Source organism: Columba livia, chromosome 2, assembly GCF_036013475.1.
Source record: "Columba livia isolate bColLiv1 breed racing homer chromosome 2, bColLiv1.pat.W.v2, whole genome shotgun sequence".
In the NCBI taxonomy this organism is placed as follows: domain Eukaryota; kingdom Metazoa; phylum Chordata; class Aves; order Columbiformes; family Columbidae; genus Columba; species Columba livia.
In genome coordinates, this window is record NC_088603.1 from 72339942 (window position 1) to 72367710 (window position 27769).

The following is a 27769-nucleotide window of genomic DNA, read 5'->3' on the forward strand; positions in this document are numbered from 1 at the left end:
GTCATGGTGGGGGAGGGGCAGGCAGGGGGGAGGGGACCCCCGCATCTCCCTTTCCTCCTCCCCGCTCCGTAGCGCGGGGGCCGGGCTGGACAGCCCCGACGGGGCGGCCCGGGGACGGGGGGGGTTCTACCGTGCTATCCCCACCCCCGGCGGGGCGGCTCTTCCGTCTGCGTGTGTGTGTGTATGTATGTGTATAAGTGTGTGTGTGTGTGCGTCGCCGCCCCCGCCCCCACATCCCTCCCGCCATGGGAGGACGGTCCCGCCTGCCCCCCCCCGGCCGCCACACCGGGCAGGAGGAGCACGGGGTAGGGGGAGTTTCTCGGTGATTAATGGGGCGGGGGGACACGGGGAAAGCGGGTAAATCCACCCTGTGATGCCTATAAACGGCGTTTCTCCTCCAAGGTGCACATTAAAAAAAAAAAAAAAAAGAAAAAGGGGGGAAAAAAATCCCGGTCCGTGTCATCCCCCCGCGTCAGGGCCGGTGGTGGGCGTGAGGCTGTACTTCCTCCGCCCCCTCCTAATGGAGCGAACCATTCCCAGCTAGTCCTCCTCGCCCTCTCCCTCTGCCTCCCTCTTTCTCTCCTTCTCCTCTTGTCTCCCCCCGCTTGTCTGCAAAGTCCTCCGCTGCTCGGAACTTGTTGGCAATGCCTATTTTTCAGCTTTCCCCCACGTTCTCCAAAGTAACTATTTAAAGATCTGCAGCCGCAAATGGTTTTACTAAATGTAGGATGGGACTTAAGTTGAACGGCAGATACATTTCTCTGATCCTTGCTGTACAGATAGGTAAGTGGACTGCCAAATTCTCTATCAAGTTGATGTGCACCAAAGCCCGGCTGATGCATGCAGAAGCGGGATGTTGGAATAACCGGCCGCGGTTTGGGTCGGCGGGGGGAACCCCGCTCCCTCTGCCTCCCTCCCGGTGGCACCTTCGCGGTTCTTCACGCCGACAAGGCAGGGAGGTCCGCAGGAAAGGGAGCCGATTTCTTACTCCTCTTAAATCACTTTTGTTGTTCGTTTTCCTAAATCAGTGCATGCTCATTCATAGTTCGCTTTCCCCCTCTCTTATTCGTCCTCCTTTCCCTCCCTGTTCTCTCTGTCCCCACGAACGACTGCATTTGTATTTGCTTTTCGAATATCCCGTGCATTCCTTTCCACCGGTAATTTGGGGACTCCAGTGCTAAGAAATCCACTCCCTTCCCGAGGGACAGAGAAATAAGAACCGGCACAAAATGGCTTGCGAGAGATCTAGCTGGAAAGTTGTGGGGTTTTTTTAACAGAAAATCAGGGGAACAAGCGAAGGGCTCTTTTTAGGATCTTGGAGGTTTTCCCATCTTCAGAGCAACCTAAAATCAAAACACAAGGCTAACTTAAAAAAAAAAAAAAATCTACTCGAATGCGGGTATTAAACAAATACAAATTATTTTAAAATCGTGAAGTCCTACCTCCTGATCGCTATTTTTGTGCTCCGGGAACCGCTGTCAAAAAACGAGAGGGTCCAAAAAAATTCTATATATGTTAAGTTACTTAAAATAGAACAGGTTTCCCTCCACGCCAGTATGTGGTTTTGTGTGCTCATTGCTAGTTTTGTTTAATATCTTGGGGTTTTTTCGCTGGTTCTTTTTATTGGTTTGCTCTCAGGTTCATTTTATTCAACATTTTTTTTCTGAAAAAATTTTCGGTTATAGACATCAAACAATCTCCAAGTTAATGACCACTTGGGTCTGTACGAGCAAATTTTGAAGATTATGTATTGAATACGTATATTCTTGACCATCATCCAAAACTAGACTTCAAGGAAAGGGTGATTAAAGCTCGTATTTTATTGTCCAGATTGTCAGGTGTGAAGAGACCTTTGAAAATATTTGCCTGCAAAGGAATTCTACTACAATAAAAAAAAAAAATGCTCGGCATTGCTGTTTAGAGATCCTTTTTCTCGGTCACCCTCCTCTCCAGACGATCTCTGCAGCATTTTGTGGGTACCAAAAGAAAGACGAGGGAAAGAAAAGGGAAAGAAAAAAAAAAAAGAGAGGGGGGACAAGAAAAGGAAGAAAGAAAGAAAAGAAGGGGGAAGAATACCTTGAACATTTTCTCATCGAGAAAAGAAAAAAATAAGAAATACTGCGATGAAATGTTGACCTCTGGAGAATATGGATATACGATGCAAATCCCTCCATTGGTATTACTATTCCATTTTAAATGAGGCTGAACTCTTCAGAAGGCCATTTTCTGTATTGTCAGAGAAAGAAAGGAGAAGGCATTACTTGAATGTTATCCTTAATTTCAGTCTTTGCATTTTTTGTTTGTTTGTTCGTTTGGAGGAGGATTATTTTCCCTCATTTGCGTTTATTTGATTCAACCGAGGGAGGATCTTATTCACGGTGAAATTTCAAAAGGTAGCTAGAGTCGCTGGGAACTGCCGTCCCCGGGCTGGCGTGAGCATGAGCAGTCATTTGGAAAGTTACCTCCAAATATTGCTGCACACCGCGGGGATGGTGGCGGTGCGGTCTCTTTGCTGCTTTGGGAGAGGACGATTTTGAAGCTCGTGGAGGGCTTTTCTCCCCTCTGCTCCTCCTTCGGTATTTCGGGTAACCTTACCACCGCCCCCTCCCCCCCCGCTTCCCCGAAATCAGTTTCTGGTTGTAGGTGCGGGGGCTGCAAAGGGCCGTTTGGCCTTTACCCCGTCCCCGTTAGCGGCTCGTGTGAAACGGCTATTCGGATCGATCCCAAAATGTCTATGCTTCCCGCAGCAGCACCAGGGCTTAAAATATAAATATACGTGTTTATTTTTTTTTTTTTTTTGTTTATTTGGGCAGCCGGGATTGGGAGCTATCCGAAATCCCTGTCATTTGGGGAGGTGACGGGGGGCAGGAGAGGAGACTGAGTCTCCGCGGAAGACGCCCAGGGACAGGAGAGGCGGACCAGGCGCAGCTAAAGGGCAGGCGGACGGAGAGGACGGGGAGCAGGTTTCGGGAGGGGGCACGGTCCGTTACGAGTGGCTTCTGCGGTCCTGCTGCATTGCAAATTGCTGCGCACCCTTGTCTTTGAAGGACGGGGAGCGGCGGGAAGGTCGGGACCACGGCAAAGCACAAGCGACCCAGTTCAAGAGAAATCCCGCTGTCGGTTAACCAGGCAGAACGCTCGTCTATCCGCTTTTGCTTTTTTTTTTTTTTTTTAATTATTTTTATTTTGGAGATTTGGGGAAGCTTTGGACCGGGGGTACCCTATGCAAAGGGAGCACATAGGGCCAGGCCGCCCCTCTGAGGGGAGGGATGTTCTGAACCCCGCTAGTCCCACACCTCACCCTCTACTACTCTCCCTCCCAGGGCCCTTGTCAGGGCTCTGCTTTGGACCCCCGTTTTTTCACAGCAGTCCGTTGCGTTTTTGGAGAAATTAATGGCAACTTGCTCCCCCCTCTTCCCCTGTAGCTGTCGGAGTGGGATGACACGAGTTTTATAGGACATGGTTTTACCCTCGGGATGGTCCTCAGTTCTTCTCCGTATGTTTGCCTGGCTTTTTTTTTTTTTTTTTCCACCGTAACCAATGTCTGTAGCCTGCTGGGGCTTTGATGTGAAGGCTGGTACTGGTGTGTGTGTGTGTAGAGGGGAGTGGCCACCAAGTCATGTTAGCGATAAATCAAATGGCAAGAGGAGGATTTGGGTTGAAACAGTTTCTTTTGGAGTCAGCCATTTAGCTTCTAACCGATGCCTGGCAAGGAAACACACACCGCCGCAGCCGTGTCCTGTGGAGACGAATTGGGAGGCGATCCCCGTTTCAGCAACCCCCGTGGCGGTGTGGGCGGACGGGGGCTCTTCCGAAAGGGAGGAGGAGGGGAACCCCTCCCGCCCCCGCTGGCCGCAGCGATATCTCAGCTACGCTGCCCGGGACCAAGCCCGGGCCCAGGGACACCACGGCTGGCGTGCCCCTGGTGCCCCGTCCCCAGTCCCCGCCACTGGCAGGAAAGCACTTAGGGATGAGCATCCCCCCGCCTAGTGCCCGGGTATCCCCTCCCGCCCCCGCGGCGGGGGCTGCTGCGGGTGTGTGCGCGGTGCTGCGCGGCAGCAGGCCGTGGCCTGAGTTCCGCGGGCCGCGCCGTGCAGCTGCAATGTCCCTGCGTTCCGTCCCCAAGCGGGGCCTGGCCCGGCAGCCACGGGCACCCGGGAGAAGCCATCTCACCAACGCCGTATTTCGTTTTCTTTCGCCCTTCGCAGGCGGTTGTTCTTGGGTTTGTTACCGTTATATTCAACCGGGTGCCGCTTCCTAGCGCAATCTCGAAAGATGCCCGAGGCTGCAGGTTTGGGGGAACGGAATTAATCCCTGCCCCTTCCTGCCCCGCTGCCCAGAGCCCATGCACCCGCGGGGCCGGCGCCCTCCCAGCTGCGCGAGTGGCTTTGGGGTCGCTTTTTTCATGTCTCTATCTCGGCTCTCTCTAGTGCTTTTTGTTATTATTTTCCCGCACGATATTTGCCGAGCAATCTGGGCAATAAGGAGCCGTGTGTGTGCGTGTGTGTGCTCCACCGTTTGTACGGAGAAACGCGCTTGCTTCTTTGAGGCGGAATTTTCTAACAAAGGAGTAAGTCCGGGGAGAAGCAGGCAGCGCATCTTCACCTGGCCTCCCCTCCTCCTCGCTCCTCAAAGGAAAAAAAAAAAAAGACTGAAATCAACGTCGTTAATTCACTGGCACTAAAAACGCCGGTGCCAAAAAAGCAAAGGGCGTAAAGCCCCTGACTCATGTCCCCGAGTGCCCGATGGTGACCGTGGCTCGGTCCCACAGCCCTCCTCCTGCCCCCAGATCACCGCTCCTCAGCGGGGTGCGCCTTTAGCAATGGGGGGTGCGAGGGGAGGGAGGGAAGGGGCGGCGGGCCGGGGCGGGGGGAGCCGGCAGAGCTGACCTGTGCCCCTGCGCCCCCCTCAGCGTACCTGGTGCAGGCGGTGAGAGCAGCGGGGAGGTGCGATGCGGTCTTTAGGGGCTTCTCGGACTGTTTGCTGCGGTTGGGCGATAACATGGCCAAGTACCCGCAGGACCTGGACGACAAGAGAAATCTCCAAACGATCTGCACGTAGGTCTTTCCTCTCTCCTTTTGGGCTGCGGGGGGGGTGGGACTGGGGGTGACCCGGGGTTCGGGAAGGGGGGAGAGGTTGGATAGTGACGGTGGGAAGGGAAGAAACAGAAGTAACGCGGGGTTTGGTGTTTTGGGGTTCATTCCTTTACTGCAGAGTCCCTCCAAGAACAGTGCCATGGGCACAGGCCGGACTTGGGGAACAGTGAAGTCTGGAGGGAGTTTTTGCAATATATTTCTTAGGTCTTTTTCCCTCCGTTAATATGGATATTGTTTTGTTTGTGGGTTTTTGGTTTGGTTTGGTTTTTTCCTCTCCTTCCTCCACCCTTAGCTCCTCGCTTGCATTCTTTCCCTTCTGCTTTGCACTGAGATGTTAACATTAGCTGCACGGGGTCGTCATCCCTTTCCTTATTGCTGTCTTTGGGACCCACGTTCACTAGCAAGCTCCGGGGGTCCCCCCAGGCACTCAAGGCAGAGGCAGGTCTGAGGGAGACAGCTCACCCCAGCCGGGGCTGGGGAGGCGATTCCTCGGAAAATAAAATTTAGTTAAAAATGAAAATACCCCTCCCACAACATGAATTTCCCAGCGGCAGCTCTCCTTTACCTCCCTGTGCTGCTTGCCCCCTCCTGGCCCCTTGGGAAAGCCCATTTCCCCCCCAGTTTCGGCTGACTCCTGGCACAGAAAGGAGGAGGAAGGAGCAACAACAAAGAGGAAAAATAATAATAATAAAAAGGACAAAACAACAAAACAAAAGGAAAAAAAAAAAGAGAGAGAGAGAGAGGAAAAAAAAAAGAGAGAGAAAAAGAGCTCTCCATGCAAAATTGTCCCTTACCCCTCTCCTCCCCAATTCCTTTGCGAAGCTGGAGGAACCTGGACAGCTGGAGGAGCCTTAAATTTGGGTAGTTTTTCCCGGAGCTCAGGGCAGCGCATCTTACCAGGGGAGATAAACCTGGGGTGTCTGCTGGGGCCGGGGAGCCGCCAGCCCTGTCCTCGCCCACCCCACTTCGGGGCCTCGCAGAAACGGGCATTTCGTTAAGTCTGGGAAAAAGGGAAAAAAAAAAAAAAAAATCTGGCTGCAACAAGGTGTTCTCCTGTCGCCCGGCTGCTGTTTTGCGGCACGAACTCTGTCCACCGAGAAAAAAAAAAAAAAAAGGTAATATTTAGAAACGAGGTAAGATCCTTAGACACAAAATTGTTTGGAATAGGGTTTTTCTTACTTTGCTATCCGAAAATCAGAAAATGAAGGACGTGAAATGGGAAAGGGGAAAATAAAAGAAAGAAGGTAAGGAAAGGGAAGGAAAAGGGGAAGGGAAAGGGGAAGGAGGAAAAGGAAAAGGAAAAGGAAAAGGAAAAGGAAAAGGAAAAGGAAAAGGAAAAGGAAAAGGAAAAGGAAAAGGAAAAGGAAAAGGAAAAGGAAAAGGAAAAGGAAAAGGAAAAGGAAAAGGGAGGAGAAAAATAAAAAAGAAAGAAGAGACTGTGCAACCCTCCTCTGTTCTCTTTCTACCTAGACATTTCTGAGACAAGCATGACTTTGCCACACCTACTATGGCTGACACCTTGCTCTAAATGCTGGGTTGCAGTTACCTTGTGTCCTGCATGAGAAATGAATACCCAGAGGCGGCAGCATCTTAGTATAATGTCCTTTGGCCCTGGAGTGCTGGACCAAAGGTGGTCCTGACCTATAAAAAGCATCCTTTGTTGTTGTTGTTGTTTTTTTTGTTTTTTTTTTTTTTTTTTTTCCCAGCAAAGCCATTTCTCGACCACCTCCTACCACCCGTTTGCCTTTGCCCTGTGCCGGGATGTGTATTGAAAGAAGACGGGGAAAGATTTAATTTTCCTTTGGGAGATGCAATTACAGCACAAATACTGCAGGAGAGGCACACTCTCAGACTCAGGCTTCTCAGTATCTCATTATTTATTACAAATGTAGCAAACATTGGGAGTCTACAACCAGCTTAGAGTGCTCATAAATTAGAGGCTGTAGGACTACTTTAAAAAAAAAAAAAAAAATCCAAGATCCAAATATTCAGGCGCCTGCCTTGAGGGACGGGAGAAAATAGGAGAGAGAAAGGCAGACTCGGGGTGATTTTTGATAACCCAGATGCGGAGAGGAAAGGTCCGTCCTTCTCCCCTATGTGGGGCGTTGGGACGAGTCCTGGCCCGGTGGCAAACCCCAGTGTAGACCCCTTGAAGAAGGGAATTAAAAGAAAAAGGAAAAAACTGTGGGAACAGCTGGCAATTGTTCTGGGGAAGGAGAAACCCTTCACTGCGCATAGACTCCTGGCAATGTATGGGGACTCCCCCGCGCCGAGGGCCAGTGCGGGATGACCAGGAAGGGCCGGGAGGGGAAGATGCTTCTTCCTCCTCCCCATTTCTTCTCTTCTTCCTCCTCCTTATCCTCCTCCTCTGTTCCTTCCCCCTAAGTCAGGGCCCACTCCCGTCCCTGGGAATCCCCCCAGAGGGTTTTTTTAACGCCGCACCAGGACCCTCTAGGATGCTGCCTGCGCCCCATTTGCCATCTGCCACCGGTGACAAAAATCCCTCGGGGCGAGCCCATGGGCTCCAAGGCTGGCGTTTGTCAGCCGAGGGGCCCATGTCCTCTCCTTCCCGTCGGACAAACACCCACCAAAACTATTTTTGCCTCATCCCGCCCAGCTCAGGCTGGTGCCGGAGGCGGGGTTGGGGACTGGGGACCCTCGAAACCACAGCTTGCGGCAGCACCCCCGGGAGCTCACAGGGGACCCACTGCCCAGCACAAAGCGTGCTCACGGGCCGGGCTGTGGGGCAGCCCGGGGAAGTCGAGGGGTAGAGGATCCCTACCAGAAACAGCTGTCTCTGGTGGGATGGGAGGTGGGGGATAGGCGCCGGGTTTTAAGGCGGGGGAGGCAGCGGCTCCTCCCCGCCGGGGGCCAGCCCCCTTTAAGGCATGTCCCCGCACAGCTCCGCCGTCGAGGGGTCGGGGGGTCCGAGGGGGAGGTTCCTCTCCGCCCCCCCGGGGAAAGTGGGTGCGTGCCTGTTTTGACGCCGGCTGCTCTCCCCTCCTGCAGGTACTGGGATGATTTCCACGCCTGCACCCTCACAGCGCTCACCGATTGCCAGGAAGGAGCGAGAGACCTCTGGGAGAAATTGAGACGGGAATCCAAAAATCTCGATTTCCAAGGCAGCTTATTTGAACTGTGCGGAGGCGGCAGCGGCGCGGCACCGTCCCTCCTCCCGCCGGCTTTGCCCCTGCTCCTGGCGGCTCTGTGGGCCGCGCTAGTGACCTGGCTGCCTTTCTAGGGGGGCGAGCACACTCACACCCACACCCTCTTCATGTGCTGGATCTATAGAGGAAGTGTCCATCCGTTGCTTTGGGGACGTTGTGCTTTTCTGTGGTTGATGATGATGATGGTGGTGGTGGTGGCTGATGATGGTGAAACACCCATGTAGGACTGTGGAAGCGTTCTCCCTATTTTTTTTTTTTCTTTTTGTGTTTTATTTGCCAAATGTTACCAAACAGGCAGCGGCGCGCAGCCCAAATCGGACCTCAGCTTTACTATCGCTTCGAATCAAAAATAGAAAAGATAAAAATACAAACTCGAGCCCTCATTGTACAAAAGCAATCTCAGGAACGGCTCTGGGCCACCTAATGCTAAGGTTGTAATCAGCCGGGATACCTTCCGGCGGGCCACGGGCTCCTCTAAAAATGTGGCAGTGTGCGAGGCGAGAACAAAAACGCAGACAAAAAAAAAGGCACAAACGACGAATCCAAGGTAGATGGCCACTTGTGAAGCATATGGTGAATAATTCACAATCTCTCATCTTTCCTCCACAGTCGCTTGTTTTTTGGTCATTCCACTGCAAAAAAAAAAATAATAAAATAAAATAAAAAAGAGCATTTTTCCTCGAGGGGAAAAGAGAGAGAGTGTGAGAGAGAGAGAGAAGGAAACGAACAGTTAAGGAAGGAAAGAAGAAAGGGAAGAGCGAAAGAAAGACATGTGTCTACCTGCCCGCAGGAGTGAAGGACGCTGCTAACAGCTCTGTGAGAGTTTACCTTTACTTGCTGTTCGAAGGCATCTTTCCGAATTCACTGCCTTTAATTTTTTCCTCCTCTTTGTTTTAGATGTTACACATACCAGTAAAATACCTGAATATTCAATCGTAGAGATCACAAAAAGGGGGCTTAAATGTAAACCTAAAGAAAAAAAAAATCACACAACAGCGAAATGATTTTGGAAAAAAAGAGCCTTGATTTTAAGAGAAGAAAAATGTAATTTAAACAAAAGTTTATTATAAAGTCAATTCAGCAAAAAATAACAAAAAAAGATTTGCTACAAAGTATAGACAGAAGTATAAAATAAAAATTATTGTTTGAAATGAGGGTGTTGTCCTTTTTATAAAATGTACCTACAGTATCTTGAAAAGGACAGGGCTTTTAAAGGAAGGAAGGCTAAATCCCGAACCGATCCCTCGATGAACATGGCAAATTCAGTTCAAACAAGGACAAGGCGGCTGAATCGGTTAGTCTCAACCTCCCTTTTTCTTTCTTTCTTTTTTTTTTTTTTTTCCCAATTTCTTTCTTTATATATATATACATATATATATACATATATATATACATATATATATATATATATAAATCCTCCTACCCTCCTCCTTGTCCACCTCCCGAAACCCAAAACAGCATCAGCCCCCATTTCCCAGCTGCCCGGAGCCGGTGAGGCAGCCCCGGCGGAGCGGCGGGGGCGGGCGGCGCGGCGGTCCCGCGGGTGCGGGCGCGGGCGCGGGGCGGTGCGGAGCCCCGGCGGAGGGAGGACAGCAACCACCATTAAGGAGGAGGCTGCGGAGCTGGAGCCGGGGCGCAGAGCAGCCCTTTCATAATTAATAAGGCAGCTCAGCTGAAGGAGCAAAGGGAAGGGGGGGACGGGGTATTGATTTCGCAGCTCTAACCTCGGCTATTTATAGGCGCCTGATGCCTTTATAAAGAAATACACATCAAAGAGTAAACACGTCCTTTTTTACATATAAGGCCAGAGCCCAGCTGGCGACCGGGGGTGAGTGGGTGATGGGGAGGTAGGGGCCTCGAACTGGTTTGGGGTGATTTATTCCTGTGGGGAGCCTTTGGCTGTGCAATAGCTCTCATTTGCCAATGTGCAGGGTGTCAGGGTCTCTCCTTTGCCTATCCCCTTCCTTCTCAAGGTCCGCAATGTAATGTGTAAGCAATAGCAAATGTAACAGTTCATAAATCAAACAGTGGGTCGCAAGCCAATCTGCATTTCCCAAACGGATTGAATCCCAGCAACGAATGCTCTCAGGAACTGGAGCCAGGCGCCTTTACCACTGGAAGCAATGTTGATTTTTTAATGATAAAATACATTATGTGTGTGTTGCGGGGGGGCGGTTTGCAGGGCTCAGCCTGTCTTCGGCAGACACGGGTCTGCTTGCATTTCCTTTGCCCTCCCTCTAGACTCAATCCCCATCACCACCAAGGAGAAAGGAAAATCCTGGAGAGCAGAGCTTTGTTTAAATGGTTTGGGTTATTTTCCCTCCCCACAGAGGATATAGACCTAAATTGATTTTTTTTCTGCGCACATCTCTATATTCATGAGGTCAGGCACTGCTGTTATGACTTCCTGTAGCACGAAATGTCAGCTGCCGAGGAGAGCAAGCCCTTGCGGGGGTGCGAGGGGCACCGCAGCCTGCTGTCTCCGCCGGCTGGGCCCCGGAGACCTTCCACCGGCTGCAGGCAACTCCCTCCGTTCCGGGTGTCCGGGCGTCGGTCCCACCCGCTGCCGGCATCCCCCGGCTCGGCGCCGGGAGGTAGCCGGGCGTGCTCCCGCCGCGTCCCCCATCTCCGCGGCAGCTGGACGGTGCCGGTCCGTCGGAGGACGGCGGGGGAGCAGCCTCCCAGCTATTCCTCAGCCCTCGGAAGAACGCTGCAACTCCGTAATAAGGGGGCTATTTCCAGCTCATTAGCGGACTCATGTTATATTGGCGTGAGGATGAATCACTGAGAGATAATATCTCCGTAATTAGCGCATCCCCCAATTAGCCCTTCGTTGAGGTGAATGATAAAACGGTGGCAAACGGGGAGAAAACAGCCGAGCGGGTCGGAAGGGAGCCGACGGCAGCGGGAAGGAGCCCGGTGGTCGTACAAGGCACCTTCTCTCCCTTTCCCTCCTGCTGCCCCCCGGAAACGTCCCTGTTCGATCTGGCTCCCATCCCCGGGGCGCCGGCCGGCCAACGGCAGAGCCGGGGTGCAAGGAGGTGTTTGCTGCTCAAAAATCTGCATTGCACCCCCGAGATTTTCTGCACAGGGGGCAGGGACGGCAGTGACGGCAGCAAACCCCAGTCCCGTCGGCTCAGCTGCCCCAGGGCAACCGGGTGAGTCTCTCCCCGCCGGCAGCTCGGGATTTTTTTTTCGGGCAACACAACCAACCAACGAACACCCTCTGCCTTCCCTCTGTTCATTTTTGTAAGAGCTCCTCAGTGCGCAAGGCATAGGTTGTACCCCTTTGAGGTGTTATTTCTGAAGCCTGAGTGCAACGGTCGATATATTTTTTTTTTCAGCCGAGGGATGATTGTCCTGTCTTGCCTTGTTTTGCGGCCAAGGAAACATGCGCTCTCCCCCAAGTCCCAGACAGGGACTGAGCGTACTCGGTTTGCCTTCTGTCGCCTTCCACCTGGAGGGTTTTGTAAGGGCTGGCAGGAGAGGACTGCGGGGGGAGGCTGGGCTGTCACTTGCCGGGCTGGTCCCACTGCCCCAGGCAGCGGCTGCTTTAGCAAAAGCGGGAGAGGTTCAAGGCTCTGAGCACCCCTTAACTCCTGGGCAAACGTGGGGTGGTGAGCCGAGGAGAGAAAAAAAATTCAACAGAAAAGCATTTAAACGCTGACGCTAACCACAGTAAAATTATCACTTACATAAACGAAAAATGCACACACACACACACACGGGGAATTAAAAAAAAAAAAAAAAAGGCCCAAATAAAAGTCAACAGGCAAAAAACCCCACAGCTGAAACAAAAGTCAAGCCAGTGCCTTTCTAGCTGGCTGGTTAATCGTGAAGGGTTGCAGCCACTGCGACTCTGTCTGCCCTAATTCCTGTCCTCAGCTCTGACTGAGCAATCTCAGCCCTGCAGTCCCGGAGGGCTGCAGAAAGCTGGCTCCTTCCTTCCCCATCAGTGCTGGATGAACCTGTGCTTGGCAGTTGGCTGCTCCCTGCCAGCCTCCGCCTTTCAGCAGACTGGCTCAGCTCTGGATGGAGGGCTGCACCTTGCTCCCTGCTCGGGCTGCCCTCTGACAAGGCGAGACTGCAGCAGCACTGGGCTGAGGTGGTGGCAGTCAATTTTTTTGCTTTAAAGGAGAAAAAAAAGAAAAAAGAAAAAAAGGTCCCTTTTGCATCTGCTCCTGTTCAAAGGCTGTAACAGGGAAATGGAGAGGGCCTGTGCTGGAAGCAAAAGCTTGAACCAGAACACACAAAACTGAGGAAAAGCCATCCAAGTAGCAGCAAGGGCAAACAGGTTGGTCCTTACAGAGGGAGCAGGCAGAAATGGTATAAAAGTAACATGCAGTACCTATTTCTTGCAGGACTTCCTGGTGGCTACATATATGCCTCAGAAGCAGCAAGATGCTGTTGGTCCCTGGCTGGTTTTCACAGTCTAGGGACAAATGTACTGGTAAGTCTTCCAGCCCTCTTCCTTACCAGGGACCTGTTTAAATCTGTGCAGTTGCTTTTCTGCCCAGTGAAATCCAGTAGGCTCTGTGAAGGCCTGGTAACCCAAGGAGACAGAAGCCAGTTCAGCTTTCCTGTTCAACAGGGCTGATCCACTAATAATTAGTGCCATTAGGTGCACTACAGCAGTTCCTGAGAGCCCCAATTAAAGGAATGTGAGCTTGTCAAATCCAGAGAGGCAGACTCCCCCTCTCGTTCTCCTGCCTGATGCAAAGGTGGTGCCTCCAGGGTGGGCATCAGGAATAGCCCGGGATTTCTAGGTATACAGTCTCTCTGCCTTCCCCCTCCTTCCTATTCTTCCTCCTCCAGGTTTTCCCTTTCCTCTGCCTTAGCTGCAGATCACACTTATGGGCTGCTGCAGATGGAGTTTGGTGCAGGAGGTGGCTAGCAGGGCTCATGGAAGGAGATGGTAAATCAGGTTGTTTTTCAGAGTCATTTCACTCTTCATCAAAGGGCAAGTGAGTGGATTTGTTTTGGTTCTTCATTTTTGTTTATTTGTTTTGGGGGCAGGAGGGGAGTGATGGAGACTGCAGAGGAGTCTTTGTTACAAAACCACATATAATTTTAGCTGTCCAAAAGAGTTGCTTTAGGATACAGACAGCTGATGATCCCTGGTGCTGTTGGCAAATATGCTTCCAGCTGGCTGCCACCTCTCCTGAGAGAGAGTTTCAACCCAAGGCCTATTGCAGGGGTGGTACAGCAAGGAGCTTTTGCTTGCTTAGGGTTAAGGAACTTGTGCTGCCCGGTTCCACCAGTGAGAAGAAACGCTGGAAGAGATGTGAGAGAGAGAGATGGCACTGTCATTGGTTAGTTATTTGTTGTTCTTTTATCCTCAAATCCCCATGGTGGGTCTATGTTAGATCTTAACTCAAAGCCTCATACTTCTGAGCTAAGGGTTTGCTAATGGATGGGCAGGCTGTGCTGGTACAGGCTTTGCCTTTCAGGAGATACTGCAGAAATAGGTTTAAATTATTTAAATTATCAGAAACTCAGCCTGAGGCCTCTGCCCTAGCTTTTTTTTTTTTATTGTTTGTTTTATTTTGTTTGTCTGTTTATCTCCTAAGCTGAAATGAAGGAAAGATGGAAACAGCCTGCTGAAAGTCAAGGTGAGACTGACCATCAGTTCACCTGAGTGCTGGTTTTACCAGCAGAAATCCATGTCCACAGGTGCTGGAAGTCTCCTCAGCAAGAGAAGCAGCATTGCTGCAGGGCACAAAAATCTAATCCTGAATTTCTTTACCCAGACCTTTTCTGGGAAAAAGTATCCCCTGAAGTCAATATACATTCTGCCTAGGTAAGGATTTTGAATGCTCAGTTTTGGCTCTGGCAGGGGTGCTATCCACATACGAACTTGAGTTTCATGCCACCAAAATATGAAGTACTTGTGTATGCATCATACTTTGTTTCTCCCGGTTTCTTGCCTATGATATCAATTTATTAAGGACTGTGAAAGACTTACTAAATCTCTCAGACATCAAAGATCAAATCTGCAGGGCACATTTTTTGCTGTGAAGCAGCAGACTCAAGAGTGGATGGACAGTGTATCCTTTAATACAACTTTATAACAACAACTTTTATAACACTTCAGATACAACTGGGTATTCAAACTGTTTCTCCCTAAGGCAAGGAACAAGAAAACCAAACCCCAGCCAAACAAAATGAAAAAAAAAAATAGAAGGAGGAAGAAAGGAAGAAAACATAAGAAAAAATAATCACTGACATTGATATGAATAATTTAATCAGATTTACCCCTTCTTGAACCACAAATTTTTGCTGCAGAAACTAACAGTAAGTTTACTTCAGGCCCAGCTAGCTACATGGTCTAATTCTGCCAAACGCATCTCTTCAAGAGTTAAATCATGTGTCTAGTATAGTATCTCTCTTTGTCAGAATTTCTAATAGTAGTATCTTCTGAATGGCAAGTTCTGCAGTAACTTGATAGTTTGGTATTTATGCTCCTTTTAAAGCATTTTATTTTGTCTGGGTGTTCCTTTGAGGCACTTTCAATTTTCCCGTCCTGTGGCACAAGTTGTCTTTGCAAAGGAACAATTCCTCTAAAGCCACTGCCTCATTTCATTTCCTATATTCCAATAAATCCCTAAATTATGTTGTCAGATGAAAAATACAGAACAGATTTTGTTAGCATGGAGCATTATTCACATTAGTTTTGCAATGCCTCATTTAAGGATCCAATCTGTCAGAAAATTGTCCTAGGCTTTGCTTTTTATTGAGGCTTAATAGGCACCCTTGTCCCTTTTACTAGACCTGTGATGCAAGACTTGATTTTGTTCTGTTGCCAAGACATTTCATTTGATCTCCCTCACCCTTGCTTCTACTATCTGTTAAAAGGGAGTAGCACTTTGAGATCTTTGGTAGGTGAAAAATGCTACATGAGGAGGCAGGCATTATTAATTAGAGCAATCTTAATTTATGCTTTAGCTTTCATCAGAAGAAAAACATCCGTATTGAAATGACAACGACTAATAATAGCTAAAGTGGCTTCATAGATTTGCTGTGTAATAGAAAACACTGAGCCCTGGGCACACGAAAGTTGTGATTCACATCTGCCTCCAAAGAAGCCTCATTTTAAAGAATGTTGTAGCATATCTACCTAGTGCAGATGCTGTGTTGCAGGTATTTTAGTCTCTGAATTTCAGCTTGCACCCTTGGCTAGGTTGTTGAGGACAAGTTGCAACATTTGTCCTCTTGCAGAGACCCTAGTCCATCTTCAGCCACGTCACTCACATCTGACGAACTCTCTGTTTTGCTGTGCATCAAAGGTTCATTTCATCCCTTTCCCTCCCTTTTCTCTGGGTGTTGGTGATTTGCGCTCTCTCCACCTAAATCAGAGATCTGGCACATCAATACTTAGAAAGCTTAGGAGAAGAAGAAAACATCAATATTTCACTGAACACACAAAGTTGCACAACTGCCCAGCCTCAGTTTTAACGCCAGCTGTGGTGAGTTGTTTTTTTTTTTCTGTAAGCTGAGTGATTTCAGCTTCTCTTTGAATCCCACCTGTGTGAATAACTTGGTCTTCTCCATTGCTGGTGCTAACAAGGCACTGTGAGAGGTTTGTTCAGGCTCACTAGTCAGGCAGTCCTGAGGTGGCTGACTTTCTAGGAAAAGCCACAGCAGGAATAAGGGAGAGCCAGCCTACACAACAGGCACAGCTTTTGCTGGTCTTTAGCTTATGCTCTGACTCATGCTTGTGTTAAACAAATTGCCATTAGACAAATGCAGAGAAAAATGAGCGGGATGCTTAGTCATGAAGCTGCGCTTAGAAATGATGGCCCATTATAAGGCAGCATCACCGACTACAGCAGAGCTGTGCCAGCTCATGGCAATTTAGGACTTGCTCCATTCCCATTAGTCCACGGTTTGAAGTTCCAATCTCATCGCTTGTGTAAACTAGATAATGCAAATGGGGGTTGGGGACGTTGAGCAGGTTACTGCATGGGTACTGGCATGAGAAGGATCAGCCATTAGCTCTGAATTCACCCTGCCCACCTGTCATTTCTGAGCTGCCCCCCTGCTGCTCTGTAACTGGAAGCCTTGTGCTCTAGAAGAAAGGGAGAAGAACATTTTGCTTGTGCTTACATTAATCAAGTCGTCTTGTGAGCTGCTGAATCTGTGAAATTGTATCTCCCATGGTGTTCAATGGTAATGACCATCTCCTGTGTGGACTCTCTGGTGTCTAGTAGTACAGTTGTGTTTCTGCAATGCATGCACTCCTAGGGTTTTTCTCCTCTGCCTATCTATTTCCACAGCACTTGTAGGCAGCTCAAACCTTCGAAACTTCCATCCCTTCTCAAGTTTGATCAAACTCAACTCTCAGGCTCAAAAATTATTTAGGAGGGACTGACTGGCACTTGCACAGACAGTGTGATCTCATAAGCTTCCTTTCCTTGGGAAACTAGGCTACCAACATAGCAACGGGGGAAAAAAATGCCATCCTGCTAGTGAAAAGGACCTAAACACTATGAGGAAAGGGAGAAGATGGGAGAGGAAAGTGAAGCTGCTTTGAAAGGAAAAAAAAAAAACTGTTTTATGTCTGCAGAGCTCATGCATGCTTAAAGGACCAACCCCAGAGAGGCATGCTGCAGAAAATAATCTTCAGGAGATGGCAAGATCTCTTGTGAAAATTAGTATGGGAGAGAAATCACCTGGATTCATCTCACCACCAGACATCCTAAATGGATATTTACATGACAAAAATTGTCGCTGGTCTACCCATTTGTCTCTACTGATTAAAGGAAAACAGAGATACAACTAGGGTGCAACCCGTGTACCTGCAAAGTGAGATGGATCCTATCCCAGAGGGAATGATCCTCTTACTGCTCTCTTCTTCAGACCAAAGTTTACCATGGTGCTGTTGCAGGGTTTGTTATTCAGTGTACCACATTTGTGGTTTAGAAAAACTGCTGTGTGTCTTAATAGCTGCAGATGTATGCATGGTTTTACTGGGCATTTATAAGCACTTATCCTCTGTGCACTAAAAACTTTCCTGTTTTCATATCTTATGGAGTAAAATCCTTTAAGTAAGATTTAATGATTTTAGCACTAACTAGTTCTTTACAAATTAGAGAACTGTCATCTTGTTTTTATTTGACATCACATGTTTGAGTCTGCCAAAAGGATTATAGTGCACACTCATACAAACTGAGTTTTAATCTCAGTAATTGTAATGTCACTACTTGTATTTTTGCACCTGATGCAATTACTGACGTTCAGCTCTCAAGCTCTGCTTTTTTATTTCCACATTTAAGTGTTCCTTACTCTTTAGTCTTCCCCACCTACAGTGGATCATATACACAATTAAACTAGGAAATAAAAGCTCAGACCTTCCCATCAACTGCTGTGTGTTGAATGCATGGGGTAGTTTGAAACTCTGCGTGTACCTAGAATGCATTATATGCTCAAACCCTGACTTCCTATTACTATGTCATTTTTAATGAGGCTTAGGGGGTGTTGTGTTATCCAAAAGTTGTGCAGTGCCTAAGTGCTTGTATATGCCTATTGCTAAAGGCCTTCCATTTGCAGTGTTTAGAGGGCTTTTCTTGCTTGTAGCCTTTCACTTACATCCACTAGGGCTGCTGCAGTTGCAGCCCCTCAGCCTGGTGTATCAGTGCTCTTCTCCTTAAGACCTTGCACTGATGCATTCACTAGGTCATATTCCCTGAGAAAGGGTTTGCTTTCCTATGCCTCTGTCCTCCTCTCCTCTACCTTCTCATCGTGTTGCTCTCTAGTTATAGTTTGTGGTCTGCAGTGGCGTTTCCCCATCATGTCCATTTGGTGTCTTCTAGACTGATGACTTCATATTAGAACAAATATGACAGATAATGGCTAAATAATAGTAGTTTTAATGTATGATGAGTATCAGCTAATTACAGATGTATGCAAGGCTTAGCAGCCAATTAGCATGCAACATTTGTACCTAATTAAGCATAATCCAGTCAGTGCCAGTGTTGGCACGAGGCAAAGATCACTGAAAGGCAACTTGAGCAGACTCTAATGAAAGACATAATTTTATTGGGGGAAAATTATAGGATGTGGGTGTTGATATGACTGTGATCCCTTGCTGCTGAGAGTATGTTCACCTGAGGACACCTGACTGCATCTCTTCTTGATTGGCCATTGAGTACAATTTTCATTTTAACCTTGAGCTTGATGTATGCCATCAACTATAAAACCAGTGAATAAAGCATGTGCTTTGTGCCTGTCAACCTGTCTAAACTTACTTTCTGTTAAAGGACAAATTATAAAAAACCTCTGGGCCATGGAATTCCTGCTCTGTTCCAGCAGAACTTGAGGTCAGTGATCCTTCGCCTCAAATGTACCTAAGATGCATTGGCCTCTGGATTACAGTCCACATAGGAACTTGTTTTTATTCAATTTCATTAATAGAAACCTTTCCTGGACAGTACCTCTTTATAATTATTGCCATATGTCAATATTATTGCCTATTATTTAGTATTTCACATCTATTATTTCACTTGGGGAGTGGCGTTTATTATTTTAGCTTGAAAACTGTTCCTAGCTTTCTTAAATTAAACCAATATAAATTTAATTTAACTTGAAGAGAATGATTACCCCCCAGACAATCGCTGTGCTACTCTCTGCTGCTAGCAGTTCCTGATGCAGCAAGGTTTTGTGTCCTGTGACAGAACCATCCAGGCTGGAGCCTCCACATGGCAACGAACACTGAGTTCTCTCAGTCTTGCTGGTTTAGCTTATCTGCAAAAACAAGCCCTTTGACTGAGAGACTGAAGTCACTGCTTGGTACACGTGTACATACACTATAGATCAGATCATAACAGCAGTGCCTGAGCTGAGTGCCCAGTGAGGCATGAGATACCGTGACAGTGGGCAGCTACTATGCAAACTGCTGCTTGTACAGTTTTGCATAAACCCTTATGTTCCAGTTTCTTTGGGGCAAAGACCAAGAGGTTTGCAGAGATGCTGTCTTGGAAGATAAAAACCTCAGATAACCATAAAAGATCATTTGTACTGAAGTGTCTGGAGAGCTCAACCTTAACAACAAGGTGAGTAACCTAGAAGAGAACCTTCCACCCTTAAAACAAACACACCCAAACAAAAAAACTTGACTTCCCTACATCAAGACACCCACTACCCCAACATACCAAGCAGTGTCTCTGCAGCAGGCATCCAGGCAACCATCAGAAACATGTCTCATGTCTAATGACTTAAAAATCAGCAGTGAGGATGATTTCATACCTCCTCAGCCTCTGTCAGTGCTGCACTTTATTCACTTACAGAGATATCTTTCTCCTAAGCCTAACCTGAATTTTCTGGTTTTAGATGCAACTATGAATAGGGTGGCCAAGCACATATCAGGAGTGACATGAACTAGACATAGACCTCAAGAGCTCTTCAGGGCCTCTCCAACCCCCTTTCATGGCTTTCCAGAATACCCGTGTGGTAAATGAGCAGCTACAGGAAATACTTGCTCTTGTATAATATTTACTCTCTGTAGAATGTGTGCTTTTAATTAAGTAAACAATATTAGCTGATCATCAGTCACCACCACCACTGAATTTATGCAAATGTTTGCTGACCAACCAGGAGGGGTCAGGTTTTCTGAAGTCTTACTGGGGGCAAACAGTTTCAAACAAATACATGAGATTGCTCTTGCACTGGAGAGTGAGCACATGTTACTTTGGAATTAGAGAGATGGAAGAAGTCCAAAGACATGGAGTTGTACTGGGCACCTGCACACAGCCTGCTAAGTGTGTAAAACAATCAGCACTGAAACAGCAGTATTGTTATTTAAAGATACCATCATTATGCTTCAGAGTTATCCCAACCTTCAATACAGCTATGCAGAGAGAAAGGGCTTGCAAGGAAGCCAGTGACTGATCTTGCTGACATTCAAGCCAAAACCTAACTAAACTTATTGTTCCTTGGGACACCTTATGCTAGTTAGGGACAACAAGGAAAACCTATTTTCCACTCTTCGGGCTGACATCCCCAGGCTGATGTCCAGGCAGCGGAAGCAGGGAGCTGGCATGCTCAGATATGTGCAACACAGGTGCCTCCTCCAGAGACATGACAGCTGCTGGCTGCCGCTGGTTATGGCAGCAGAGATACTCACCCCACTGGGCAGTCTGACCTGTGCCAGGACTGACTGTGAAACATTTCTCTGCTGATCAGTGCTGAGAACTTCCCCATGTTCATACAATGTTATCAAACACTCCAGTCTCCATGTGCCAAGCAGGGCAGTGGAATAAAGCTGTTATGGTATCATTTCATGTACCAGCCACACAAGAAAAGCCTCCCACAGGCTCCAGCTCCCTTCTTGTCTGCTGACATCAAAATACCACCTACAGGCTCAGAGAAACATCTTTAATCCATGTGGACAGGTGGGTGGTCTTTCTGAGCTCCTGGCTTGAGCAAAAGATAAGTCCTCTCAATCAGATCCACCATGTCCTCAACTGGTCACCCTCATCTTCCATGGCTCCTCTTCTTTTACAGCACACATTTTCCCAGCAGCTTTATGAACTATATTGCCCTCACCAACCAAGACCTCCAAATGTCAAACTCTATACTAGGGATAGTGTCTCCTGGCAGCATATCCTGGAGAGCTGACAGACTCCCAGCTCCAGACTCCCAAGGGAGCAGATTATAAGTAGATTATAAAGTGGAGCTTTTGTATTTTCACACTGTGACAGGAAAACTTTGTGTCTCAGGTTACTTAGAGAAGCTGCTTCAGAAGAGCAAGATGTAGGAGGCCACACAGTCAAGAGGAAAAGGCTTACCCTGAATATTTCACATTCAGTGAATGGGAAAGCTGCTAGGCTACGTGTAGAGGTTTGCTGCAATTTTGTCGGTATACAACACTTGGCTTTAGCATGTGGACTCAGCACCTTGCTCAGAGGAGCCAGGATCAAAATTGACATGCATGCACTCTGCATTTGGCACTGAGAAAAGAAAGTCCTTGGGCCTGTGGAGCCCTGTGAGGGAGCTTTAAGTATGTATTTAAAGGTCAGACAGGAGCTTTGGCAACTCATTTTAGATCTGTTCCTCTGACACGTTCTTAAAATGGGCTTAGTGTCTGGATGCGCCTGTTAAAGAGTATAGTGTGAACCAAAACTTTTATGATCGTAAAAGCAGAGTTCCAAGTCGCATTATATCTTTGAAGAAATACAGCTCTGGAAGACAAATTTAGAGAAAAAACCACACTGACTGCAGCTGGAAGTACTGCATTTGGTAATGGAGATAACCATGTGGAAGCTGTCTGAGGAATACACAGAATATATATTCCATGTATTATTTTCCAGGTCAGTGAAACTCTAAATGCAAAATGCAACTATCATGAAGTTTCCTTGGGTTTGTGGCACTGATGAAAATCCACTGAGTTCCCCTGGGCTTGACTTTCAAAGGTACCAGATCCTCTCAGTTCCCAGTATTATCAACTGGAGCTGTGGATACTGATCTTAAAGCTTAAGCAAAGGTTGAATTATGGACTTCAAGATGCTAATGAAATATTTTGTTCTTAACTGGTTGTGCATATATGGGTCAGCTGTAGCTTTTAGTCCCATGTCTTATCTGCATCAGGGCTGGATTGATGGAAAGATTATTTTTGAAAGAAAAAGTAATAATGATCATGTAGTAAAGAAAACTATACAAATAGTCTTAGTCCATTTGCATTTTGTTTTTGTTTATTTGTTTTGTTTTGGTTTGGTTTGGTTTTTGTTTTTTTGTGCTGTATGCCAACACCTTTACCTATCCTGCCTGAAGTGCAGGCTTTGGGTTTTTTTTTTGTCCACAGACTTAGCCAGACTCCATTAGGTAATGTTTTTTCACTTCCATCTGACGCAACTCTTCAGCAGGCAGAGAGCTATTGACACTCTTGAGGGCAGAGAGGCCCTGCAGAGGGATCTGGACAAATTGGGGAACTGGACAATCGCCAACCACATGAAGTTCAACAAAGGCAAGTGATGGATTTTGCACCTGGGACACAGCAACCCTGGATGCATGTACGGTGTGGGGAATGAGATGCTGGAAAACAGCTCTGCAGAGAGTGATCTGAGGGTTCTGACTGACAGCAAGTTGAACATGAGCCAACAATGTGCCCTGACAGCCGAGAGGGCAACCTGTTTCTTGTGTGCACCAAGCACAGCATTGCCAGCCGGGCGAGGGAGGTGATTGTCCCCCTCTGCTCTGCACTGGTGCAGCCTCACCTGGAGCACTGGGTGCAGTTGTGGGCGCCACAGGATAGAAAAGACATAAAGGTAATGGAGAGTGTCCGGAAGAGGGCTACGAAGTTGGTGAAGGTTTTGGAGGGAAAGCCGCATGAGGAGTGGCTAAAGTCACTTGGTTTGTTCAGCCTGGAGATGAGGAGACTGAGGGGAGACCTCATGGGGCTACAACTTCCTCACAAGGGGAGGGGGAGGGTCAGGCACTGATCTCTTCTCTCTGGTGACCAATGACAGAACCTGAGGGAATGGCAGGAAGATGTGCCAGGGGAGGTTTAGGTTGGACTCTATGATTCTATGAGAGGCTGGTTCTGAATCTGTCCTGAAATCACCCGACAGGGCAATGCTAGATAATGCAGGTCACCAAGCAGGTTTCAGATACAGGCAAATTATCCTCAAGAAGTTTCTCTTCCCGTTTGCCCTTCACTTGTCCCCTTTCATCCCAAAACTGTTCCACCAGCCTCTGAAGCCTCCTTTCTGTGTCCCCTCCTAGATACTCAGTCACCAGGACAAGTTGGGCCCAGGTGACAGATGCAGTGGAGCATTGTGTGAGCCACAGGGCAAGAATGACCCTCACACAGTTATCTTTGGCCAGCTGCCCCCAGTAGCAGTCCACATCCATGCTGGTTTCCACCCTGCAGCACTTGGGAAAAGGTGACTCACCATCCTTCACCTTGCAGGTGCTGCAGGTGGGAGCCAGCACATGGGCAGTCAGAGACCCATGTTCAGCTGATGCAGCTCCGAGTGGAACAGGTCTGAGAAGGACAAGCCCACGTGTCCCCCACAAGCACAGAGCCCAGCCTGGCATTGCCTTCCAGAAGCACCTGCTTTTATTTCAACATTGACTAGGAAGGCTCTATAGTCATCTCTGTTGATACCTGGGGTGGCCTAAAAGGAAAGAAGTGGCCAGAGATGGCCTGAAAGCATGAATAGTTCCCACAGGCACTTTAATCGTGTCAAGGATATTGTGTTTTTCCACTCTTGCATATAAGTTATAGACCAGAGACCTAATTCCCTCATGCTTTTCCTTAACAGGCTAGTAATTCTTATTATTTTTTTTTGAAGTGTAGGTGTAGGTGTGTAGGTTAGGCTAAGAGCATGAAAAATATAGAGAACAGCCAAATTCTGAGCTTTTTATTTTTCCTATTTCTCAAGGGGTATTTTGCTGAAGGATGCCTGAGAGGCGCCTGGTGTCCTCACCTGCACAAAGTAGGCAGGTGCAAGTCAAAAGCTGTGAACTTCTTTGCCAGTCAAGTATGAGGTTATGCAATGATAGATCCTCCCAGACAGCTTGTCAAGTACCTCTACTGAGCAGGGACAATTACAGAATAAGGGCAGCATCACTCAATAAAATTTGCAAAGGTGAAAGACAAGAAGAGAGCATTTGCAACCCACTAAATGTTGCTCTATAGCTTTGTTGCCTAACAACAGCTTGGTCGAGCAGTAATACTGTTACTGGTCACAGGCTCTTGGGGACAAGTCTCATCTAGTTCTGGGCTTTCCTTTGCAGCTGGAACACTTTGTCAAATGGCTTTTAATTTACTTGACTGCTCAATAGGCAAACAACCAGCCTTTATTTTTAGCCATCTTTTAGCAAAGCAGATAGCTCAACTAATACTAATGGTTTAAGGTAACTACTACCTACCTATTGCAAAGCAGGGTACAGATTTCAACAGGTACAGTATTAAATGAAATCACCTGTAAGAGCTTCAGCAGCATTTGCGTAAAACACTCTCCTCCTGCTGGCAGGGGCAGCTGGAGCCCTCTGGGAGAGGTTTAAGCAAGTGCGGCTGATTCGCCTACGTCAAGTCTCTGTTGAGTTGTTTCCAATCATCAATTCTTGATTAACACCCAGTGTGGATGCTGTTAATGCAAATTCAGAGTGCATTGTTTCTGCTTAACTCAACCCTTCATCTGCTCTTAGGAAACAGCAATGGCACTTTATATTTGCGCCTTACCTTAATCAGTGCTAACTTTCAAGTGCAGGCAAGTCCTGGGATACATGATTCATTATCTTAGAGGAGTGAAAACAATGTAATGAATATGTTGAGCACTCCTAAGGGAGGATCTTCTCTCTAGCCAGCTCATGGAAGGGTTCTGAAATGAATTTTACCTTGGAGGTTTTGAGAAAGAGAAACACAGTTGTTTTTTTGCTTTATCAGTAAAAACAAAGGAAAGAAACCAAAGGAAACCAAACCAGCATTTTGAAGGGATGCACTGTTTGCATTGTCCTTGCAGAACAAGTTGGGAAAAACACCTTTTCAGTCTCATATAAATTGTCCCCTGTGGATGTTGCGCACTGCAGAGTGCTGCTTGTTTTGATGGCATCAATGTCTATGGCAGCAATACTCATGGAGGGCAGCCATCCATCAGACCTACAAATGAAGAAGGAAGATTGCCAAGTTACACAGGCTCTCATCAGTCAGACTGAAGATGGGCAGCTAGACAGTCACTCACATATGAGAAATAAATAGTTCTGAACCAAATCTCTCATATCTCCAGTGAGGGACAGGCACCCAAAGGAAACTCTGTCACTTCTGGGAAAAGAAACCTGATGCCCCTTACCGAGCATGTAGATGTGTGACTTGGCTCCTTGAGGAGGGTTCCAAGCACCATGCTTCCTCAGCCCTCTCCACCCTAAATAAGCCACATTGCTAACATCCTTACAGATACCAGACAGCAATATCATGTGTTTCTCTCCCACTTTCTTCTCCACAGTGATAGCACAGAGAAGCCAGTGCTATTCCTGTGAGGGCTGCAGACTGTTTCAGAGGTGAGATCTTTTGTGCAGATGGACAAAAGGCATGGGTTTTGTGGGATAGCGAAGGTCTGCTGCTCTTCAGTGCATGAGAGTGCAGTGAAAAGTACAAAATCACTGGCATTTTGCAGGAGTTATTCCCTCTATGCTCTTGTTTTGTTCATTAAACGAGCCAGTGGACCTCATGGCAGCCCAGCTGAATTGTTTGCCTCTCTTGCTTTTTTGAACTTAGTGTCCATTTTTAGGTCTCAACTGGTTTCTGAGAGCTGACTCGCATCTGGACTATTTTCTGACCCATGTGGGCCTCTCCATGGCAAACTCCACACTACTGAACAGCTAATGTCCTTATGCCCTTCCACTGTTGTGACTGAGGGCTTCTGCCTACTACCTCAAAGTGGTCTTGAGCTGCAGCAGATGTTTCTTCTGCATATCACTGTATTGCTGATGTAGCCTGAAAACTTGAATGGAGAGCTCTAGTCCTCATGCTCAGGATGAGACTCAGTGCCCTAACTCATTCATCAATCCACTAAAAATCAACCAGCCAGTCTGCAAGGTGCACCTGGAAGGTCCTGTGATGGAAAGGCTCTTGACCTCTGCTCAGTCATCAAAACCCAAACACTAGTGTATGAAAGGGCTCTTGCCACTAGAGCTCAGGAGAAAAGTGTAGGCTCAGTATGATAGGTCGAGCTGTAATAAATGAGTTGATCATTGACCTTGCTGTTTGCAAAGGGTAGGTCAACCAGTTCTAAATAAAATCTGTGCCTCTCAGCTTTGCTGGTTTTAATGCCTAGAAAGAAGAAACAGGGAAGTGGAAATAATAAAGCTGAATGATCATAAACACCATATAAAGCTTTAGTGAGGAATCATGGCAAAAGGCACAACAAAGGTCAAAGTCTACTGTGCTTTTTTAATCTAAACCAGGATTTTTTTGGTGTGTTTTTAAATTACCTTTGTTTTTGCAGTGATCTCTTTAAAAAAAAGAAAAAAACTAAGTGCACATGAGCCCAAAAGCTCTGCTACTGTTCACTCTTGTATGCCAGAAAGTCAGTGGAAGTGGACAATGCAAAACAGGACATGGTAGGCTGTGTGCTGGTGGGGGGCAGACAAGGCTGAAAACAGCAATGTCACACATTACTAGATCCTGCCATCCATTCCCATTCCCCTTCATTTATGCTGAGGTAAGAGCACAGGACTTTTGGGCTGATGATGTCCAACTTTGCAGATGCAATGTCACTGCTTTGATGTACATCACAGCACTGTCAAACAGTATTTCAGTACAATCAAGGAGGTGGACATGGGTAGCAACGGGTGGAAATGGGTTTGGTACTGTCACTTGGGACAACCTCTCTTCAAGTACAGCTTTAGGTATAGGGACTTTGCTCACAGACGAGCCCACATCTCCATTCCTTAGATACTCTTTGACAGGACATGCAATCTTGTTCCTTTTCAAAACAGTATGCCCTCTCACACAGGCATAGACACCATGGAAATGTAGGCAGGACTTCTAGGTCATCTATGACCACCAGCTTTAGGCTGCACTGGTAGGGTCAACAGTTCAGAGAAGGCAACACAAACTCGAAATGTTTCCCTAGCAGAACAACAAGGTAATTTGTGATGTCAGAGACAACGCACTAATCTTTTTCATAAAATATCCTGGATCCACAAATGGCACCTTTAATCTAGCAGATGTCAGCTCTCCGCCACAGGTCAAAATTTAGTTTGGGTGTGTTTAGCTAGTTGGTATAAAGTAAGTTAATTCTTGTTATTTAATATTATGATGATGAAATATGGGTTACTCCACACTTGACTCTGTGTCCTAGATAGTAACACATGAATTTTTTAATAGGATCCACTTTCCTTATATTCAAAATGAGTCATGAGAGAGATAAATGAGGCTAATAATAAACAAACCTTGCAAAGGCCTTTGGGATCTCACAGAAACGAGGTTCAGGTGGCTGCACAGTGATGGAGATTCCCCACAGTTCACACAGAGAAATGACTGCCAAGCGTTAGCAGTCACACAGCAGCAGCTCCCAGAGGGTGTTCCTCCACAGCAACAAAACAACCTCAGCTGAGGGAAAGGTATGCATCATCCAGGTTAGGAAGTCCCACAGCTTCTCATTGTTTGATATTAAGATTTCTTTCATATGAAAAATTACTCTACACATGCCTGATTTTCATGTTCTCTCTCCCTGTGACACTGCAATTGGCCATAGTTGAAGACAGACTACGGGGATTATTAGCCAGATCAGCTAGTGCTGCTACAACTATCAGATGAAATAAAGGAGGCAGAACAGCAGTTTCCTTGTTTTTAAGGTAATTAGTGATGGAGAAGATTTATGGCCATTGCATTTATTGACTGTTTAATTTATTGGGCAAATAGCCTTGTCACAGAAAAAAAATGTAATCTGGGTAGAAGGATTCCAGTGAAAGATCAGGCTCAAATTTTTTTTCAAATAGTGACTGGGAAGTCTTACATGGAGATGAAAGACTTCATCTTGGAAACATCTTTTTCACCATTTA

The 27769-nt window shown here is 47.2% G+C and overlaps 1 protein-coding gene across 1 annotated transcript; it reads left to right on the forward strand.

The window, feature by feature from the left end:
- Positions 1–331: 331 nt before the first annotated feature.
- Positions 332–9414, forward strand: NRN1 (neuritin 1). The gene is made up of 3 exons (XM_065052471.1): positions 332–783; positions 4913–5057; positions 8106–9414. The coding sequence occupies exons 1-3, from the start codon at positions 729–731 to the stop codon at positions 8335–8337; spliced, it is 432 nt and encodes a 143-aa protein (XP_064908543.1). The 5' UTR covers positions 332–728; the 3' UTR covers positions 8338–9414.
- The last annotated feature ends 18355 nt before the right edge of the window (positions 9415–27769 follow it).